Source organism: Cricetulus griseus, chromosome 2 (genome assembly GCF_003668045.3).
Source record: "Cricetulus griseus strain 17A/GY chromosome 2, alternate assembly CriGri-PICRH-1.0, whole genome shotgun sequence".
In the NCBI taxonomy this organism is placed as follows: Eukaryota; Metazoa; Chordata; class Mammalia; order Rodentia; family Cricetidae; genus Cricetulus; species Cricetulus griseus.
Genome location: NC_048595.1, coordinates 64,048,307 through 64,071,387, shown reverse-complemented (window position 1 = coordinate 64,071,387; position 23,081 = coordinate 64,048,307). Strand labels below are relative to the sequence as shown.

The 23,081-nt window shown below is 37.7% G+C and overlaps 1 protein-coding gene across 1 annotated transcript in view; it reads left to right on the top strand.

The window, feature by feature from the left end:
• Positions 1-23,081, top strand: part of LOC100756343 (coiled-coil domain-containing protein 171) — a 332,880-nt gene that overhangs the window by 267,687 nt on the left and 42,112 nt on the right. Inside the window, exon 25 of the mRNA XM_035439823.1 lies at positions 6,267-6,419. Within this exon, the coding sequence (XP_035295714.1) occupies positions 6,267-6,419 (153 nt within the window). The remainder of the gene's footprint in view (positions 1-6,266; positions 6,420-23,081) is intronic.

Here is a 23,081-nt window from a genome sequence, read left to right as displayed (position 1 = left end):
TAACATATTTGAAAAAGAGTTGGTTTTATTTTTGGCACATTTACGTTGTATATGCCACGGTTGAGTGGAAGCCAAAAAAAAGTTTAGAGTCTAAACAAGATAAAAAGAAAACATCGTTCTAAAAAAGTCTGCTGCGAAAATATTCTGCAACTCTGCTGAACATGGTTTCCCACGAGGCCCTTCTCATACCTGAAAAGCTACTATATTTACATCCTTCAAAGAGGGTGGCTGTAAAAATCTTGAGTGATGAGAGAAGTCAAGTCTGGGGCCATTTCAAATGCCAAAAGAGGAAATTGAACTTGGATTCATGATTCACTTTCACGTATGTATGTATGTATGTATGTATGTATGTATGTATGTATGTATGTATGTATAAATTAACCAAAACACAGCTGAAATGATACTAGTTCCATGACTTGTTTGCATGGAGAAGCGATTCATTAGTTGTTGTAAATGTTTGTTGAATGCATTTCGCAGAATAAATGGCATCACCCCACCATCTTAAGTTATTTTTAAGTGAAAACTTTATTATAAACTTGAAAATACACAATACAAAGTGAAATTGACCAGATCCAAAGTCTATATACCTCAGTGAACTTTTATATGGCTTGAATAGCCACTTTGAATCTTCACTCTGGATTTATGCTTCCTATGCACTTAGTTTACTACCCCAAACAGAAAAATATATGACAGAGTTAGAACCACAAGGCTAATTCTCTTTATAGATATTAGAGTATTGTAGATTGCTTTTTAGTTTTGAAATAATTATGGATTCACAGGAAGTTGCCAAGGTAGTAATAGAAGTTCCTGTGTGCCCTCGATCCATTTCCACAGTGTGGTATCATGAAGCTTTAGGACAATCATCAAATTGAGAAAACTGACATATGTGGTATAATTAATATATATATATATATATATATACATATACATATGTATGTATATATATATCAACTACATTATCAGAGGACTATGTATGTTTTAGGGATATGTTTTGAATCAACTTAATGCTCTTAAAATGCATCATCAGTAGATTTTCTTGTTCACCATTCCTCCACTGAAGGATATTTTGTTGTCTCTAGTTTCTGACTACCACATATAAACCTGCTATGAACACTTGTGCACTGCTTGTGTGGTCCCACGTTTTTCTCTGTGGTAAATGCCTAGGAATGTGGTTGCTGGGCCATATGTAAGTATATGGCTGTTTTTCCAGAATGAGTGTACTGCTTGTCATTCTCACCAGCAACTTAGGAGAATTGTTACTGTGTTTTCTCATCAGCCTTTGAGGTCATAGCCAGATTTCTTTCTAGCTATACTCATAGATGTCAGTTTCTAAATATATGTAGATATGTCGACTCCTTATTTTGAGTCTGCTTTGCATGTCTCTAACGGCTAATGATTATGGTAAGTATGGATCTTATCCAGGTTCTCAATTACATTCCATTGGTCAGTGTGTCTGTTTTTTATGCCAGTGTTGTGCAATTTTTATTGCTATAGCTCTGTTGTATAACTTAAAATAAGACATGGTGATAATCCTGGTGATTCTTTTATTTTACAGAATTGTTTTGGAAATCTTGGTTTTCTTGTGTTTACCTAGGAAATTTAAGATTATTTTCCCAATTTCTGTGAAGAATTGCATTGGAATTTTTATGGGCATTGCATTGAATACTTAGATTGCTTTTCGTAGGGTGGCCATATTAATCATACAAACCATGAGCATGGGAAGTACTTCCATTTTTTAGTATCATCTTTAATTCTTTTTAAAATGATGAAGAGGATTAATACTGTTATTTACATCCTGACTGTAGTTTCCCCTCCCTCCTTTCTTCCTAGTCCCTCCCCCACTTCCTCTCTATCCCCCAATCCACTCCTCCATTTTTATTCAGAAAAGGGCAAGCCTCCCATGGATATTAACCAAACATGACATATTAAGTACAGTGAGACTAGGTACCTCACTTGTATTAAGGCTGGACAAATCAAACCAGTATGAGGAATAGATTCCAAAAGCTGGCAAAAGAATCAGAGACAGCCCCTGTCCCCACTCTTAGGAGTCCCACAAGAAGACCAAGCTATACAACTGTCACACTTATGCAGAAGGTCTAAATCAGTCCCATGCAGACTCCCTTGTTGTTGGTTCAGTCTCTGTGAGACCCTTTGAGCTCAGGTTAGTTGATTCTGATAGTTTTTTTGGTATGTCCTTAACCCCTCTGATTCCTACAACCCTCCCCCTCTGTAGTGTGGATCTATTTCCATTCTTCTACATTTTGATATCCAGTTAGACCAGCACCATTTGTTAAAGATGCCTTCTTTTTTCAATTGTATAATTTTGGCTTCTTGGTCGAAGTTCAGGTATCCATGGGTATGTGGATTTATGTTTGGCTCTTCAATTTGCTTTCATTGATCCACCTGTCTGTTTTTATGCCAACACTATGAAGTTTTTATTATTATAGCTCTATAATAGAGCTTGAAATAAGGACTGGTGATAGCTCTGGAAATTCTTTTATTTTACAGGATTGTTTTAGCTATCCTGAGTTTTTTTTCCTTATGAAGTTGAGTATTGTTCTTTCAAGGTCTGTAAAGAATTGTGTTGAGATTTTGATGGGGATTGTGTTGAATCTGTAGATTGCTTTTTGGTAAGATGGCCATTATTTACAATGTTCATCCTTCTAATCCATGAGTATGGGAGATCTTTCCATCTTCTGGTATCTTCTCCAATTTCTTTCTTCTAAGAATTGAAGTTCTTGTGATACAGGTCTTTCACTTGCTTGGGTAGAGTTAGACCAACATATTTTATGTTAACTGTGGTTATTGTGAAGGGTGCTGCTTCTGGTCATTATCACAGCAGTTGAAAAGTGATGGAGACGGGCAGTATAAGTCTTGCTTCTCTCACCTTGCTAACGGCAATTGTTAATACTACATTTTATCTCAATTTTTTAAATCCTTTTTTGGTTCAGAATGCCTCCCCCCATTTTTAGGTAGCTATGTGAACCCCTCTGAGGCACAGACTTCATTACAGGGTATATGCTAAGTCCCTGGGGTGAAAGATGGCGTAGGGCACTCAGATTCTGGGCATGCTGCATATGGTCTCATGCTGTTCTGTCCTGACTGTGAAACAGTGGTGACTCGATACCTGAACAGGGTGTGTAGTGAGAGTGTCAGCTTCAGAGGATTGGTCATGAGATGCTTGTTCCTGTTCCCCCCCACACACCCCTAGTTAGTTCAGATCAGTATTTTTATGACTTATACCAAGGGGTGCCTTTCTCCTTGTCAAGGAACTGGATTTTCACTGGCACCCTGTATTTCACAGTTTGGTTTATTTGAGGTATTGTGTCAAACCCAGGACCTTATGCAAGCTGGGAGAACTATTTTCTAAGTCCTTATATGGTTTATGTTTTCAAAACAAGCTTTGAAGGATTTCTTATTATCTATTCCTTTTACATCCAAGAGTTCAGGAAATACTTTCTACAAATTTAGGGAGCAGGATTGCTCTTAAAATATTGAACTGTTTCATCTCAAAATATTAAAGGCTGTGACTTTTGTGACTTTTCATTGAAATGATAATCTAAGAGCATTTTTCTGATTGAAGAATAATCCCCATTTTCATTCAGTAAGCAGTTATGAATGTTTGCTGTCATTTATACATTTTAGATCCTTATGTGGCAAGAATATATTCATGTGTACTTTATATGTGTGTATATACACACATTTGTGAATTACTTATCAAAGGTTATGTCATTAGGATTTCACTGCAGAAGTTAAAATAGAACTTTAGTATTACAGTGAGGTTCAGAAGTTTATCACTTTAGTAATCTTTCTTATAAGAGAAACAATACAATTAGTAGGTTAGAGGAAAAGCTTTGCTTTACATATTCCTTGGTTTGAATCTTGTTGCCACACTGCTAGCTTGATAACATTCTTCTGCTTTGTCCTGAAGAGTTAAAGACAATATTTGTGCTATGTGATTACTATAGAGAGATGTAATGAAGCTTATACTACAGTTCCTGACTGTAGTGAATAACTAATAAACACCATGTATTTTAGATGTCTGAGTCTCACAACAGTTTTGGAAGTTGACAAGAAAGTAACTTTTATTCCTATTTTATGTAGCAAGGGAGGAGATGAAGGCCCTGGAGATTGTGTGGTATTTCCTGAGAACACAGTGCTACAGTGCTGTGTATGTAACAGAAAAAGAACTGGGTGGATTTAGCATCTCACTGGAGAAGAGAAGTGAATTTAAAAACAATGAAGAGAGATTGGATCTAGGAAGAAACAGATACAATTGGATGTTTTGCCACCTCAGGGATAAATGCACACCTCACACACTCTACCACTGAAGTATATCTCCAGCCTCACTTGTGTCTGAGTTTTACATACTTTTGACCCCTCAGAAAATACCTTGTTTGTATTAGATACAAACTTTCTTTAAAATGACTCAAGGTGGGGTAGGCTAGGACATGGGATATCTACCCACACCCCAGGTTGTAATCATGATTTACTGTTGGGCAGAGAATTTACATTTAGGTATTTTCTTTTATACCTATAGCTATGCTTTTTTCCCTCCATATTGAGAAAAATGTGATTAATAATTTATTCATTAGATCAGACATTAAGATGATATTTTCCAAGTATCTTTATTCTTTTCTATAAGGTAATTTATACCAATAGGTAGATTGTGGTTTTTCATCTCTTCTAATTTTTAATTAATGCATTCTTCAAAAGTTGTTACTTCACACATTTATTCAAATACTCACTGTGGGCTACTCTCTCAGGGATTCAGACATGTGTAGACATAGAGCCTGGATTCACGAACTGCTTGTCTGGTTAAGAAGAAAAACATGTAACATAATAAATGCCTCCAATGAATGCGACAATCAAAGCTGGTGTGAGCAGCCCACAGGGATCGAGGACAGAAGCTAACTACTGTTTTTGGGCTTTGTAGATGGTTCTTGAAAGAGCTGCTGTCTGAGAAGGATGTTTGAGGGCAAATAGGAATTTATTAGGGGAAACCCCTGAATTTTCTAGTAACTAGCCTACTTCTGCTTCTCAGACACTGAACACTATTTCTTACTTGTTCACTGAATTATTTTCCACATGCATTCAGAATTGGTAAGATAAATAGCTGGTCTCTCAAGGCTTTTTCAGTTCTGACCATCAGACTGAATGTAATTTGCACACTCTTAGACTCTGTCTTTCGTTGTGTGATGTCTGTAGTAGGAACATTTCCTTCAAAAGTACTATTTTTGCACATATCTTTGAAATGTTTGAATTAATGTTGATGTACTTGAAGCACTTTGTAAGATAAGTTGAAGAGGGTATAATAGGGTCTTTTGGGTTAAAATTCTCAGAAGGTTTCTTTAAGGAAAAGTCTATAGAATATGGTTTAGCTATTTGCAGAGCTCAGCAAACCCCCAGTCTGTACAATTTTGTGAAGATGGTAAGTTAGCCTGCACCTGCTTGTATTATTATTATGATGCAGATTGTATCTGAGGACACAATGACACTTTCCTCTCAGTAGAGCAATCAGCAATTAGTCACAGGATTATTTGAGCTCTTTTGTTTCAAAACATTTGTTACGTAGACTGGAAGTTTTACTAATCCAGCTCATAATGAAATATTAATATGTAATTCATATACCCATGTGTTGTCTCTTATAAGATGAAAATTTAGGTCAAATTATAACCTGAATTTAATTTTAGTGCAGAATGTAAGTGTGCCGTATTTAAAACCTGTGTTCTAAATTTTAAGCACAATAGATCAAAGTACATCTCCTCAATAGATCAAAGTAAATAATCCTCTGGAATAAAGGATCAATTATTCCCCCACCCAACTTTTATCTCTCTGAACATGTCTACATCTCTGTGTGCAAGTGTGTATGTGCACATGTGATGGCCAGTCTTGTTTCTTCGGGGCCATTCACCTTGTTTTTTGAGTGTTCAGTAGGTTGGTGGCCAGTGATCCCCATGAATCCTGCTGTGTCTTCCCACACTGGGGTTATCAGTGTGTACCACTAGGCCTAACCTTTTACATGGAATGAACTCTGCTTCTTGCACTTGCCCAGCAAGCACTTTCCCCACTGAGTTTTCTTCCCTTCCCATCCCAAAGCTTTCTTAGTGACTATTTTCAATATAAAATGCGAGGTTTATCTTTATTTTCTAGAAACTATAAAAGTTGTTTTTTAAATTTTAATGATTTTGCTTTCAAATGACAGTAAATCTGCTTTGGCGACAACTTTATTTGGATTATAAGTGACATTACTTTTATTTCTCAAGGCCATGATTAAAAGTTTCATGGATGTCTACCAGCTTGCAAGTGCCAGAATCTCCACGTTAGAGAAGGAAATGACATCACACCGAAATCACATTGAGACTCTGAAATCTGAGCTCCACACAGCTTGTCTAAGAGAGAATGAAAGTTTACAATCAGTAAGTTCTGGCCATAATGGTTTCGTATTCTTTGGGTCTTGGGTCACGTGTTTATTTATGTTTTTATTGTTCATAAGATCATTTGGCTATAGCTGTGTGTGTGTGTGTGTGTGTGTGTGTGTGTGTGTGTGTAATTTAGGATAAGTGATTAATCAAATAACATAAAATTAGTATGGAGGAATGTTAGAGAGAAAAAAGCAATTAATTTTTGCACTGTATCAGAGACATGCATATTGTTATCACGCTCAAATATTACATCAGGACTCCTTTGTTAGGCAGTGCGCTGACATTTGGGTTTGGCAGTATGCATAGTTAAAGCTTATAACTGTCTGAAGATTCAGTGTGTCCCATTAAGACAGAATATTATTAATTATGTGTATAACCAAAATGGTAATTAGAACATGTGATTATTCTCTGTAGAAAACTAGACTTATTCATAATACATGCCTAGCTAAAGATGCGTGTTGTGATTCATCTATATGATTAAAATTCTGTTTCAGCACTCATTTTATGTCTTAAAATTTTAGCCATGATGATATTTGGGCTAATTTAAAACTAAAAATAAAAAAATCTACATTTGAGATATGCATTTGGGGAATTTTATAAAATGATATATTCGTGATGTCGTGGAATGTAACAAACATTCAGAAGGTTGTTAGTGTACATTGTCCTTTTTTGATTTGGTTATAATGCATGGGGGTGACTTCTATGTAAAAACTACAGGTTTTAAATGATGACAGTTAATAGCACAGGAGTGAAAGTGGCTGACCTTACGTGGGTAAGAATTGTGGTTTGGCTCTGCTTTTTCCTTCTGGTTTCAACTCCACCGCCAGCAGTTCAGTGACACCTTTGGGACTGTGGTGTTTGGAACTGCAGCCACCAGCCAACCCCTCCCTCCTTGTCTCACTCTTCCCTGCCTCTCTTTGCCCCACATTTCTACCTTCTTTGCTTTACTATTTTTGCCACAGCTCCTGTCCTCCACTGACCTATGGGGTTATTTTATGTATGTGCTTATTGTCAGTTTGCTCCCTGCCCTCAGTTGAACCCTAGATAAGCTCTACAAATACAAGCACTTTTGAGGTTTTTGCCATTGCCACAAAGACACCCTGGGCCAAGAGCAGTCTGACCGCAGCTGATACCTAATATTTATGAAGACAAATATTAGGAATTTATCTAATAAATATCAAAAGCCAGTTACTTGGGACCCAGGGTGTCAGTGCAATTTTATATTCCTTTATTAGATTTTTAATGAGAGTATAATGATCCTTTGACCTCTACTAAGAGAGATTAAGATTAAAGAGCACTGCATATTTGAACATTTGACGTTACATATTTACCTTTCTTCCTGTTTATTCTCTGATCTCATTTGTTAGTATTGTATTGTACTGTTTAGATTATGTTAACTGGGTTGGGTTGTACCAATCCTTGTTGTTTGTTACTATAAGTCACATAAAACTAATTGCTTGTATTTTAAGAAAGGCAAAACTTGATGAACAGAAATTTTTTCTCTAATTGTTAGTTTTTTTTAGCCAGTTTCTTTTTTTGATGAGATTTTACTTACTGTTATACCAAAACTGCCTTTCTGGTCTGAACACACCCTGTCATCTCCTCACACATGAGATGTGTCCATTCTCGAATGGTTCTCAAGGAGCATACTCTGTGAGGACTCGTCTTGGTGATGTGAAATCATCCTGGAAAGTTCGGTGTCTTTGTATGTGCGCTCTTTGCTTATTATGTGTTTGTTGAGCATCACTATTTCTAAAATAGTGACAAATCTTCATAGTGATTTTTTTGTCAAGGCATTTGCATGTGATCTTTCTAATTTGAACCTCTGAAGAACTTTGAGGGAGGGAGAAGAGCAAACCTTAGACTTTGTCTGATGTGGATAAGAGGCAATAGTGTTTGATGGGTTAAAAGAATGAGCTTTGAGTGTGTATTCATTTGAAATGCTACTTATACATTATAACAATTAACATGATTCTTTATAACAGAAAATTATAGTTATAAATAAATTATAACCCACATAGTAAGAGCATTTCTGTTACTTTTGAAAATGCAATGTTTTGATTACATAGGGTCTCATTTTTATAGTTAGAAATCTAGACATAGGTGGCTATTTTGCTAGTTTAATGATTCATTTTATAAATGCAATTCCTAAACTGCTTCCTTGTTGTCCTTAGATTAGTAATCAGCTTTTGGATTTTAAGTCACATCCGTGTTAGAAGGGTTGGTTGCCTCAGCCGCATCTGGTACATAGATAGATTCTAGTTCTATCCATTGCTAACAATGGGATTTGGATCTTAGGTTTTCAACTGCAAATGAGGATGATGGTACTACTTCCTCGCACAGACATTGTGAAATCACTGAGAAATGTTCAAATGCTTTAGGCTTTGCCATGTATTTAGTGAGTAAATGGGCGGTGTGCGTGCGTGCGTGCGTGCAATTAGTTTAATAACCTTTATCCAGATAGCAAATTGATTGCTCACCTCAGGAGCATTATTTGCTATCCTGACACTTTCAGTGTCATCATTTTGTTCTGCTTTGTACTGTAGCTTGAGTGTGTACTTTTCTGTCTACAACAGCATCGGTATATTTCAAAATCTGAGCTCTCTGCTCTTTCTTAGGCCCATCGTCCTCTTTTTTTCATTAACACATTCTTAAAGTTCATTCTAAAAATACTTGAGTATAAAACTTGGAATATTCAACTTATAATTCTCGAGTTATAAAGGAGGCTGTGAAGAAAAACCAAAAATATACTATTGGGACAATATATTGCAAGAAGAATCTGTAGTCAGTAGTGTCATGTGCTTTGGAAGTACAGTAGAACAGATGTTGAAAATATCCTTTAGACTTGACTTGGGGAGGTCACTGGTTACCTTAACAAAAGCTCTTCTGGTAAGGTGTGGGTGGGTATGTGGGAACTGACCTTTTCCAAACCATAGTGATTTTATATTTCCTCAGATATTTAGCAGCTGGATGTGAGACAGAGGCAGTATGTTCTGAGGGTCCAGAGGTTCTAAGATAGGAGTGATTTCTGTGGTCTATTCACTTGAGACCACTAAATATATGCCTCCAAAATTCTGTCCAGTACATGATTATTTTATCACTTCAGTTCAAGGCATGTCTTTTTCAATCTTTTTCTTTTTACCTACCTATGTTTTATATTTACTGTGAGTTTCTTCTAGAAAGGAATGGTTTAGTTTTCCTTTATGCATTTTCATAGTCTCTGTTTTTTAATTAAGTAATTAGGCCATTTATAATTAATAATTGCTGATAGGCTTGCATTTTTCTATCATTCTAGAAATATTTGTTTCTTCTGTTTGTGATTCTGTTTAATTATATGAATTTATTTCAGCATTACATTTTAATTTGTCAAATGGCTTTTTATATATCTCTTTCCATTATTTTAGTGATATACAGATATATCTTAATGTTGTTATTAACTTTATCAAGAAAAGTATAAAACCTTACAAGGAGTCCTCACCCCAGTAAGGACCATTAGAGAAAACCACACCAATCAAAATGCTGAATTGTGAAGCTCAGTTTATGGATCTATCTACAAAACACCTCCTCACTTTAAGCTCAGGGAACATTGCAGAAGAGGGGCTGAAAGATTCTAAGAGTCAGAGGATTGTGGATTTTCTATGAGACGGTGTCCCCTTGTAATGGCATACATTACAACCCATATAGTCTCACCAATGTAAGTGCCCAAGTGTGAGCTGGAACAAGAACAACAATAGACATGCTGAAGTGAATGGGGAGTAGAGAACCACAGACAACTAAGGACTGCTGAGAGCAGGAGACAATCTTTTCCAGGGAAGAGCATGCCAATTAGTTATCTAATACCAATGATCATCCCTGAAAACATGCATATAAGCAACATGATGTAGACTGAGCAGGTTTATTTAGGAATATGTATATTTATATGCTTGAATGTAAACACATGCAATAACAATTAAGAAAAGAGAGGTAATGAATTGCAAGAGAACCAAGGGGATATATGGGAAGATTTAGAGGGAGGGATAAAAGGGGGAGAAATAATGTAATTGTATTATAATCTCAAAAATAAAAAATCCTTCCTAGGACATAAGTCATTTTTCTCCCATTATTATATCATAATTGACACACACATAGATATACATTCATATATGTACACTCATACTATATATGTGTATATATATAAAAGGCCATCAGACATTTTTCTTTCAACAGCTATGCATAATTTTAAAATTTATTAAGGCAAATCTTTTATAATTACCTAGACCACACCATTTTCAGCTTCTTTATCTTGAAGACCTAAGTTACTGTTTATTATCATCTTTTTTTAGTCTAAGGAAAACTTAAGTACTTGTCTTAGAGATTCAATATCATAGTGGGTTTTGTTAGTTCTCTTTTATTTTACAGTGTTTTTTTTTTTAAAGAGTGAGTTTTTAAAAAAAGATTTTATTTATTTATTATTATGTATACAACATTCTGCTTCCATGTATATCTCCACACCAGAAGAGGGCACCAGATCTCATAACGGATGGTTGTGAGCCACCATGTGGTTGCTGGGAATTGAACTCGGGATCTCTGGAAGAGCAGTGAGTGCTCTTAACCTCTGAGCCATCTCACCAGCCCTTACAGTGTTTTTTTTATTTCACTTCATTTTCAGAAAATATTTTTATTGAATATGACATTCTGTCTTGACAGTAGTCTTCCCACTGTAAATGTTTTGCCACTCCCTTTTCTCTGATGTGGTCTCTGCTGTGAAATCTGCTGTCACTCAGCTGATTGTCTCCCTACCTCCATTACCTCATTTTTTCCTCCTTCATTCAAGATTTTTCCAGATTGTTTGCAATATGTCGATGCGTATTAGTTAGTCATTAGTTTTTTGTGGGTTAGCGAATGGAGTTTGTCTCACTCAGTGAGTTTCTTGAATCTGTGCATGTATACCTTTCCCTAAATGTGGGAGGTCTTCAGTCATCAGTTCTCAGAATCTCCGCAGAACCAAGTTGCTGCAGAAACTGTATTCAAGGTTTCTTTCCCCGCCCCCCATCGTTTCATTTCCCTGTTGTTTGGATTGTATAGATTCTGTGAATTCACACTCGTTCACTAAGTATTTCCTCTTTCCTATCTGCTGTGAACACATATAATAAAAATTAGTTTCAGTACTATAAGTCTTTTCTAAAATTTCATTTTGTTCTTTTATAATTTTCTCTGCTGAAAAATTTTATGCTTTCATTCAAGAATATCAGTAACTGCCTTAGTCTTTGTTTTATAATTTCATTATCTGCTTCATTTTAGGAGTGTCGTGTGCTTATTGTCTTCTTATATTTTTAGTTGTGACCCTGCCTTTACTGGCTGCTCTGTCTCTCCAGCCCCACTGTCTTTTCTAAAAAATGTGACATAATTTCTTACTTTTGGTGTGTTGAATAATTTTAGATTCTTTCTTGAACATTTTACTCATTGTATTGTTTAAATGATAATTCTTATTATAACCCTTGGAATATTTATATTTTTCCAATATTTCATTTCCATTTTTTTTTTACTGATTTTCTTGCAGAGAATTGATAAGATTGTCATTTCTTCATTTGTTTTTTTCTGGTAGGCATTCTGAAGTTTCCCTTGTTTTTCTAGTCACATGGCTAATGACACTTCTCCTAGCCTTACAATTTAGGACTTACTAGGTGAGTTGCTTAATCAAGAAACTATAAATGGAACTGACATGTGTTATTTCTTTTTTTTTATTTTTACAAAATTATAATTTCACATGTCAATCTCTTCTTCCTATCCCCACCCTGTCCCCTACCAGCCCCCTCTCTCTCCCCCCTCCGCTCCCCATAGAGGGTAAGGCCCTCCACAGGGGCTCCCCAAATTCCACAACATCATAGTGGGCCAGGCCTAGGCCCTCTCCCATGTTTCCAGGCCTAGAGAGCATCCCTTCACGTGGGATGGGCTCTTACACCAGGGAAAAATACTGATCCACTACCAGAGGCCCCATAGGGTGCTGAGACCTCCTCGTTGACATCCACTTTCAGGGGTTTGGATCAGTCCTGTGATGGCCGCCCAGACAGTAGACTGGGGGCCATGTGCTCCCCCTTGTCAGGTCAGCTGTTTCTGTGGGATTCACCAGCCTGGTCCCAACCCCCCTGATCTTCATTTCTCCCTCTCTGCAACTGGGTTCCAGAGTTCAGTTCAGTGTATAGCTGTGATTGTCTGCCTCTGCTTCCATCTGCCACTGGATGAGGACTCTAGGATGGCATATAAAGTACTCATTCGTCTCATTATAGGGGAAGGGCATTTAGGGTAGCCTCTCCATCATTGTTAGTTTGTCAGTTGGTGTCATCCTTGTAGATCTCTGGAAATCTCCCTAGTACCAGATCTCTCCTCAGACATATAATGGCTCCCTCTGTTATGACATCTCTCACCCTGCCCTCCTCTATTCTTCCCCCATCTCAACCTTTCTGCTCCTCCATTTCCTCCTCTCCCCTCCTCTTCTCCTCCTCAAATTCTGCCAGCTCCCTCTCCCCTACCCTCATGCTCTGAATTAGCTTAGGAAATCCTGCCCCTTCCCATTCTCCAGAGACCATGCATTTTTCTCTTAGAGTCCTTCTTGTTTCCTAGTTCTTTTGGTGAAGAGGATTGTAGGCTGGTAAACCTTTGTTCTATGTCTAAAAACCACATATGAGTGAATACATACCATGTTTGTCTTTTTGTGACTGTGTTACCTCACTCAGGATGGTTTCTTCTAGTTACATCCATTTTCCTTCGAATTTCAAGATTCTTTTTTTTTTTTTTTTTCTGCTGAGTAGTACTCCATTGTGTAAATTTTCTCTATCCATTCTTCTGTTGAGGGGCATCTAGGTTGCTTCCAGGTTCTGGCTATACCAAACAACGCTGCTATGAACATAGTTGAACATATGTCCTTGTTGTATGAATGTTCATTCTTTGGGTATATGCCCAAGAGAGGAATTGCTGGATCTTGAGGTAGACTGATTCCCATTTTCCTGAGAAACCACCAAACTGATTTCGAAAGTGGTCTTACAAGTTTGCACTCCCACCAGCAATGAAGAAGTGTTCCTTTTTCTTCACATCCTCTCCAGCACAGACTGTCACTGGTGTTTTGGATTTAGGCCATTCTGCCTGGTGTAAGGTAGTATCTCAGAGTTGTTTTGAGTTGCATTTCCCCAATGGCTAGGGATTTTGAATACTTTTTTAAGTGTCTTTCAACCATTTTAGATTCTTCTGTTGAGAAATCTCTGTTTAGTTTTGCACCCCACATTTTAATTTCATTGATTGGTGTTTTGGTGGATAGCTTCTTGAGTTCATTGTATATTTTGGGTATCAGACCTCTGTCAGATGTGGGGTTAGTGAAGATCTTTTTCCATTCTCTGGGCTATCTTACTGACTGTGCCTTTGCCTTACAGAAGCTTCTCAGTTTCAGGAGGTCCCATTTATTAATTGTAGATATCAATGTCTGTGCTCCTAGTGCTATCTTCAGGAAGTGGTCTCCTGTACCAATTCGTTCAGTGGTATCTCCCACTTTCTCTTCTAGAAGATTCAGTGTGGCTGGATTTATGTTGAGTTCTTTGATCCATTTGGACTTAAGTTTTGTGCATGGTCATAGATATGGATCTTCCTGCAATCATCAGCATGTGTGAATCCAGTTGTGCCAGCACCATTTGTTGAAGATGCTTTCTTTTTTTCCATTGTATAAATTCAGCTTCTTTGTCAAAAATCAGGTGTTCATAGGTGTGTGGGTTAATATCAGAGTTTTCAATTCGAATCCATTGGTCTATCTGTCTATTTTTGTGCTAATACCAAGCTGTTTGCAGGACTATGGCTCTATAATAGAGCTTTAAGTCAGGGATGGTGATGCCTCCAGAGGTTCCTTTATTGTACAGGGTTGTTTTGGCTATCCTGGGTTTTTTGTTTTAACATATAAAGTTGAGAATTGTTCTTTCAAGGTCTGAGAAGAACTGTGTTGGGATTTTGATGGGGATTGCGTTGAATCTATAGATTGCTTGTGGCAAGATTGCCATTTTTACTATGTTGATTCTACATATTCAAGAACATGGGAGATCGTTCCATTTTCTGGTATCTTCTTTAATTTCTTTCTTTAAAGACTCAAAGTTCTTACTGTACATGTCTTTTACTTTTTTGGTTAGCATTACCCCAAGATATTTTATGTTGTTTGTGGATATTGTGAAGGGTGATATTTCTCTGATTTCTTTCTTCATTCTGTTTATCATCTGTACATAGTAGGGCTACTGATTTTTTTAGTTAATTTTGTATCCTGCTACTATGCTGAAGGTGTTTATCAGCTGTAGGAGTTCCCTGGTAGAGTTTTTCAGGTCACTTATGTAGACTATCACTTATGTAGACTAGTGAAAGTTTGACTTCTTCCTTTCCAATTTGTATCCCCTTGATCTCCTTTTCTTGTCTTATTGCTCTAGTTAGGACTTCAAGTACAATATTGAAGAGATAGGGAGAGAGTGGACAGCCTTGTCTTATCCCTGATTTTAGAGGAATTGATTTTAATTTCTCTCCATTTAATTTGATGTTGGCTGTTGGTTTGCTGTATATTGCTGTTATCATATTTAGATACGTTCCTGTTATTCCTGTTCTCTCCAAGATCTTTATCATGAGGGATGCTGGATTTTGTCAAAGGCTTTTTCAGCATCTAGTGAGATGATCATGTGGTTTTCTTTTTCAGTTTGTTTATATTGTGGATTACATTGATGGATTTTCATATGTTGAACCATCCTTGCATCCCTGGCATGAAGCCTACTTGATCATGGTAGATGATTTCTCTGATGTGTTCTTGGATTATATTCACCAATATTTTGTTGAGTACTTTTGCATCGATGTTCATGAGGGATATTGGTCTGTAGTTCTCTTTTTTAGTTGTATTTTTTTGTGTGGCTTGGGTATCAAAGTAATTATAGCCTCGTAAAAAGAGTTTGGCAACATCCCTCCTGCTTCTATTGTGTGGAATAATTCGAGGAGTACTGGCATTAGCTCTTGTTTGAATTTCTGGTAGAATTCTGCAGTGAAGCCATCTGGCCATGGGCTTTTTTTTGGTTCAAAGGCTTTTGATGACTGCTTCTATTTCATTAGGGGTTATAGGTTGATTTAAACTGCTTATCTCTTCTAGGTTTAATTTTGTTAAGTGATATCTATCCAGAAAATTGTCCATTTCCTTTAGATTTTCAATTTTGTGGAGTACAGGTTTTCAAAGTATGGCCTGATGATTCTCTGGATTTCCTCAGTGTCTGTTGTTATATCCCCCTTTTTGTTTCTGATTTTGTTAATTAGCATGCTGTCTCTCTGCCTTTTGGTTAGTTGGGATAGAGGTTGGTCTATCTTGTTGATCTTCTCAAAGAACCAACTCTGTGTTTCATTGATTCTTTGTAATGTTTTCCTAGTTTCTACTTTATTAATTTTATCCCTCAGTTTGATTATTTCTTGGCATCTACTCCTCCACAGTTAGGTTGCTTCTTTTTGTTCTAAAGCTTTCAGTTGTTCTGTCAATTCTGTAGTGTGACTATTCTCCAGTTTCTTCATGTGGGCACTTAGTGCTATGAACTTCCCTCTTAGCACTGCCTTCAGAGTGGCCCATAAGTTTGGGTATGTTGTGCCTTCATTCTCATTAAATTCTAGGAAGTCTTTAATTTCATTTTTAATTTCTTCCTCCACCCAGAATTGGTGCAACTGGGTGTTATTCAGTTTCCATGAGTTTGTAGGTTTCCTGCAATTTGTATTGCTGTTGAATTTTAATCTTAAAGTGGTTGGTCTGATAAGATACAGGGTTTTTTTTTCAAAAAAATTTTTTTTTGTATCTGTGGAGGTTTGCTATGTTGCCAAGTATGTGGTCAATTTTAGAGAAGGTTCCATGTGGTGCTGAGAAGAAGGTATATTCTGTTGTGTTTGGATGGAATGTTCTATAGATGTCTGTTAATCCCAATTGGGTGATAACTTCTGTTATGACACAAATGCAACCTGTTCTGTCTGTGTAATGGTACTTTTCTGTATGGGTAACCAGCTGGTGTGGTCTTCCCTGGGGAAAACTATTGCTCCCAGTCTCACAGAATTACTGGGGTGCCTGTCGTTCTTTATGTAGGGTTGAAGCCCCCTGGGCTTGCCCCATCCACTTTGGCATGTCTGGTGTCCTTGTTCAGCTCATGCTAGGCAGTCATGTTGGTGAGACTATGGATGTAGCTTCTGACATTACTAGGGACATAATCTCATAGAAAATTCCCTGTCCCTCTGGCTCTTACTCCCTTAGCCTAGATACACAGGGGAGGGCCTAGGCCCTGCCCCAAATGATTTAACAGATTTTTGATGATCCCTCTTGGAAGGCCTCACCCTCCCTGGGGAGTGGATGGCGGATGGGATTGGGGGGATAGAGGGGGGACATGGGGGGATGGGAGGGAGAGGGAACTGGAATTGATATGTAAAATAAGATTGTTTCTAATTTAAATAAAATCTATTAGAAAAAAGAAACCACCCAGAAAAAAAATATCTCAGCCCCCTTCTCAGTGATCCAAGCCTTAGACACAGGGGTTTTATAGCAGATGTATCAGTTGGGATTGGCCTCCAGGACTGTAATTTAATTACTGTGGTTCTCTTTATTGGTCTCTATCTGCTACCTCTTTCCTTCCTTCCTACCTTCCTTCCTTCCTTCCTTCCTTCCTTCCTTCCTTCCTTCCTTCCTCCCTTTTCCCTCTCCTTCCCTTCCTCCCTCTCTCCATACCTCCTTTCCTCCCTTCCTTTTTTCAAAACAGGATTTCTCTGTATAACAGCTCTGGCTTCTTGGAACTCCTTGGAACCAGCCTGGCTTCAAACTCACAGAGATCTGGAGAAGTTTCTTTGATGAAGAGTGAAGACTACTCTTATCTGTGGGTGTAAGGACAACTATTTAGGATGTGGTTAAGGATTGTATTTTTTCAGTTTACCAGGCAACTAACAGAATTAAGTTCAGACTGCCAGTTGAGAGTAACACTTTCTGTGACAAGTGTTTCCAATGCACTATATTCAGTGTAATACCCACTGTATTTTAAACTGTTCTAAGTACTCCCTATGTATGTACGGTTCGTGAATTGTTTGGACACTTGGGAGTTGACTTAAACTGTATTTCAGTTTTCAGACCCACTGTTCTGCTGTTTGTAGGACTGCATAGCTCAGAAGTGCTCACAAAATGAAGGGGCCTTTTCCTGTAGCTCTCTCTCCTTTTTCTCTCACGTTCTCTGGGACATCCCTTCCCCAAGAACTTCTAGGGGCTTCTTTCCTGACTAATCTCTTGACATAAAGATGAGATTGTTTTAGAATTTTGTATTTATTTATTTATTTATTTAGGGACAGGGTTTCTCTGTGCATCCCTGGGTATCCTGGAACTACGTATGTAGACTAGGTTTGCCTTGAACTCACAGAGATCTGCCGGTCTCTGCTTCCTGAGTGCTGGGATTAAAGGCTAGATTTTTATCTGTCTACACTGCCATACAGTTACTGAGAGTGAGGTTTCCCTTAGAACAAAGTGGGGAAAGAGAGAAAAAGGAAAGAAGTGGAGATTGTCCTCTATTCCCAGTACTGTCTCTCAGTACCCCCTTTACAAATCTGGCCAGACATGGCTCCATGTAAGGAAGTAAAAACAAAGGAAAAGAAACAGGAGACCCACAGTTCTATGGAGCACATCCTCTCTTTTCCAAACTTTGCTCACTTTCCTTTGCTTTTCAGAGCCCTCAGCAGGTCCTTCTAGTGTTTCCCAAGATACTTCAGTTGTAACAAGTTCAAGAGATAGGCTTTAGGGGGTTACTTTATCTTAGGGAGCAGCATAGTGCACATTAGGAAAAATGGTGACCACAGTGTCCAATCATAGCATCCTAGATTCAAATTTCTTTGTCTTTTTGGGTAAGATTTTTAACCTCAGTGAGCTGCTGTTCCGTATCTAATATTTGGGAATATTAACATGTGCCAACATATGTGTTTCAGACATCAGAGAAATAGAGTTAGTACTTTGTACCACTTTTGTCTGCAAGGCACTGACTGTATGCATGGTCACCATCAGAATTCTTGCACCTCTGTGTCTGTTATGTATAGATCATTTTATATCTTACTTTCCAAGTGGGCATCATTTGAAACATGGGGATTAAGATGGATAAAACATGATCTCTGCCTTTGTGGTTTCCTGTTCTTTCCTGGGAACATAACAAACACAAAATGGGCATAGAAAGACCATGAGAACACAGGTGAGGGTGAGGTCATTCTGCCTAACATTGTCAGAAATGTTTGTGAGAGTCTCTGTAATGATTTGATAGCTTGTTAGAAAGGACAAGCAATCCAAATATGTTTTTTTTTTAGATGAGGGATGAGCTTTCTGTATAATAATCTGTTTAATGAATGACATTGTATTATGAAATTTGAATAATATAATAATATATTCCTGCATTGGTTACATACTCTCTCTCTGTTAAAGTCACTGCACTTAAACAGCTGTATACAATAGAATCCCAAACTGCTTGCTATGGTATTTCAACCCCACCTCCATGTGTTTCCACTCTGTTCTTACACAATAAGTTCCCCTTTTATTTTATAATCTGATTTGATTATGCTTCTAGCCATCATGTCCTTGATGCCTGTGTTTGGTTTCTCTAGTGTTTATTTTGGTCAGTTCAGAATCCTATTAACTAGTCTTCTAACACACACCTCACATGTCATCACCACTTTCTCACGGGCCCTAAACACACAGCTTTCCAATAATGCAGGCCTGTTTATACATCCTGGCACTGTTATTTGTTACTCTGAGCATCAATTTTGAAGTTTTTAATATTTAAATGGAAGTGCCTACATTGTAAGGTTGTTAAAAGAATAAAATAAAGACAATGTCTGAAATATTAGTGGGTGCCTACACTGTAAGGTTGTTAAAAGAATAAAATAAAGACAATGTCTGAAATATTAGTGGGTGCACAGTAAATATTGATTCTCTTGTCTATGTACAAACGTATTTTTCTATTAGTTATGAATTTTCTGCATCTAGGATTTAAAAATGTTAATTATGAGTAAATCTTTTTATGTGTATGGAAGAAAAAAGAACAAGCAAATGTTAGCCATGACATCATGTGTTAAGAGAGGTCACACTCTACAATGGTACAGAGTGCCGATTCTGAGTCCCATTCCATGCTTGGGTAGAACTCACCTGGGTCACTCTGATTCTTTGGTGCCTTTCTGAGACTGCAGTGTGGAACATGTAGCTTGTATCCAGTACTGCTTTACAGGGAGAGGAGGATGAGGCATCTGTCACCAGTACTACACTATGGAGAGAGAGGAGGATGCAGCCAAAGCTGGGGAACTGAATTCAGGTGTGGGGTGAGGAAAAGCCTCGTTCAGGAACTGACATCCGAATAAGATAACGAAGATGACTTAGGAGCTGATAGAGGAAAGCACTCTGTGCTTACACGATGAAAGCTGACCAGTATGTCCTGGAGCCTGTGAGAGCTGACTCTGGAGGATGGGGCACCTTGAAGGAGCTGATCCTGGAAGATGTGGGGGAGCCTGTGAAAGCCAACACTAGAGGATATGGGGCTCATGAGAGATGACCCTGGAGGATAAGGGGAGCTTGTAGGGCCAGATCCATGGTCTATGAGCATTGATAGGCCCCATTTTTTGAGAACTTCCTGGACTAAGTTCTGTCTTGTAGCTGTTAAAATGCACCTCCTTCCTTTGCTTTAGTTATTTTTCATGCTCTAAATTTATTTTATTTTCTGTTTGTCCTCCAAAATCACCCACCTTGTAGGCCAGTCAACACTCATTTTACATTTTACTAAATATCACTTACTTTCTACGTGAGCCAGCTGAACCCCTATATGTTTATCATAAGCTCCAACCTTGGCCTTTGGATACTAACAGAACTAAATAAGGGAAGCATAACATTCCCATGGTGACAGCTCAGCCAATACCAAACTTTATCTTTGATCTTGATATTCATTCCAAACTTTTAAGAGTTTTTTGCATATTCAAAAAACTAGAGGGTTCTTTTGTGTAGCAAACGGGGCCCTGGAGGTAACAGCTCACAGTGCATTGGCCTCATACAGTTCCAGTGCTTTGCTTTATGGTACTTTTAGAGATAGTCCACTTCTGGGTCTGGACAGTTGGCTTAGTGGTCAGCAGCACTGGCTGCTCTTTCAGAGGACCTGGTTTGATTCCCAGCACCCACTCCCAGCACAGCTCCACTCCAGATTCAGAGAATCTGATACCTTCTCTGGCCTCTACAGACACCAGGCAGGCACATGGTGCACATATGTGCAAGCAGGAAAAACACCCGCACACATAAAATAACACTTTCTAAAAAGTTCCAAAATGCATCATTGGGTGAGTGACTTTTGAGCATGATATTATAAATTTTAAATGTACATATTTATATAATATTTAAACATTGAATATTATCTTGTAAGAAAATAAACAGGTATTCATAATAAATATGACTTTGTAAAGTTGTGTCCTTCACTGATGAAGTGTTATAAGGATAGATAAACAAGTATAGAATGGAATGTAAGATGGTATTTTGACACCCAGATGTTTTAATTATTTCTGTCTGTTGTTCAAGGAATGTTAACAACTAAATTTGCTTCTGAATGCCTCTCTCTTCTATATTTCTTTCTAATTAAGTTCTTCAGGGCATCATTTGCTTGCTAGATATCTACACTTAGATTTTCTAAAGAGTCTTCAAATTCATTGAGGTGCCAAAATGGGTATTATGCAACCATGGAAGGGCCCAAATTCTACCTTCCAAATTCTACTTTTACCAACATTCCCTTGACCAATACACAATCCTTGCCATTCTGCTTCCCATTTCCTATAGTAGGCAAAAACGCTAAGCCTACTATATATTCTCGTAACCACCAGATTTACATCCTCCTCTCTATTTTCTACCTATGTGGATATGTTTCCCTGTATTACAGGATGCACACTCAAATACAATGACATTTGTTTTCTTCACTACAGTTTCTAAAAAAAGGGACAAAATTTCAAAACTGTTTGTGGCAAAATGAACATTCTTCTGGCATACATGTTCCTAGATCTAGTTTTCATTTTTCCATTCTATCTGCCACATTAATGCCAGAGTTACCTTCTGAAACACAGAAGTGGCCAGGGCATAGCTCCACTCAAAATATAGTTTTGTTCTGTATGTTTTTCTCAGTAATGTGCAAGATCTCTGTCATGGACATTCAAAGAGATTCTGACTCCATTTGGCTTTTTGACCTAGCAGAAATAAGAGTTCCCTTTACCATGCCCTTTTATCACTCCACTTTCTTGTCTGGGAACCACACAAGTTTGACTACACAATCAATTACTCTGAATTTTTGAGGTGGTGTGCTATCTGATTTTATAATCTATTTCAACCACCGGACCTTAAGAAATGTTGATCTATTTGAATTAATATTAATTGGAGGAGCCTTCCTTCTATAATACTTGTCCAATACCTATAAATGGAGTTCTTAATTGACCTAAGTAATAAAAACCCAGAGTCAGATATTGATGCAAATGCTGAGAGATCAGAGAGAAGGAGCAAGCCATAGCACACCTGACCTCCTTAGCATCTCAGCAGACAAGACATCGAGTTCCTGTATTTCCCTGCTTATATCCTGTTTCTACCTAGCTATCTCACTTCCTGTCTGCCTATACAGACCTCCAGGCCTCTATGGTTAGCTAGTGCAAAGCTCCATTCTCTGACCTTCAGACAGGCTTTATTTGTACAAGCACGGCATCACCACAGATACCTATTTACTGTTCATCATGTCCTCTGCACAAACCACAGGCCCCCTGAACTTGCCCATACCACATTTTCCTGATTAATTCCCATCAAACCATGTGTCATGTTCTTCCCTAATGACAGCAATATTGAATAGAATAATTTACATATTTTTATGTCTATGGTAAAATTAAATGAATTGGGTACTTCTCTTTATGAATCTTCATAAAAAGGGACAAAATTCCAAGAATGTTTGTGGCAAAGCAGAGCATTACTTCGACATACCATTTAAATAATTTAAGCTTTGTTGAATGTTTTATGACTCTTGACTCTGCACACATTAACTGAACAGCATAGTACCTTTTACTCACATGCTGGGGCTCAGGAGATTCTTGTTGATGACAATTAAAAAAACAAATTAATATGAAATGTGCCTCGGCCCAACAACAGCAGGGAGTATGAGAGGATTATTTCATGTAGAAATTAGTTTACACAATCAGTAGAAAGTTCATTCTTAGAAGTGTCTCAAGCACTTGTGTTCTTCAGGTGTAGTTATTGCTGTCCACATCAAGTGGCCCACAGCCATCTATAATTTCAGTTTGGGGAGATCCAGTGTCCTCTTCTAGACCCCATGGTACCAGGCATGCACATGGTATACATACATACACACAGGCACTCACATGATTTTATCATGGTTGCATTTATTCAAATCCTTATGGAGCCCACTATACTATACATAGTCAGTAGGGTTATATTTATGTATAAATAAAGAAACTGCGTCCTTTACCTTACCAGGAAAATATTCTAGGGAGGAGAGATAAGAGAGCAAAGTGAAACATTTAATGAATCTGAGGAAATTTAGGAAAAGATATTTTAAAACTATTTTTGGCACACTTGCCACACAATTTATACAATAACATGTTTCACAACCA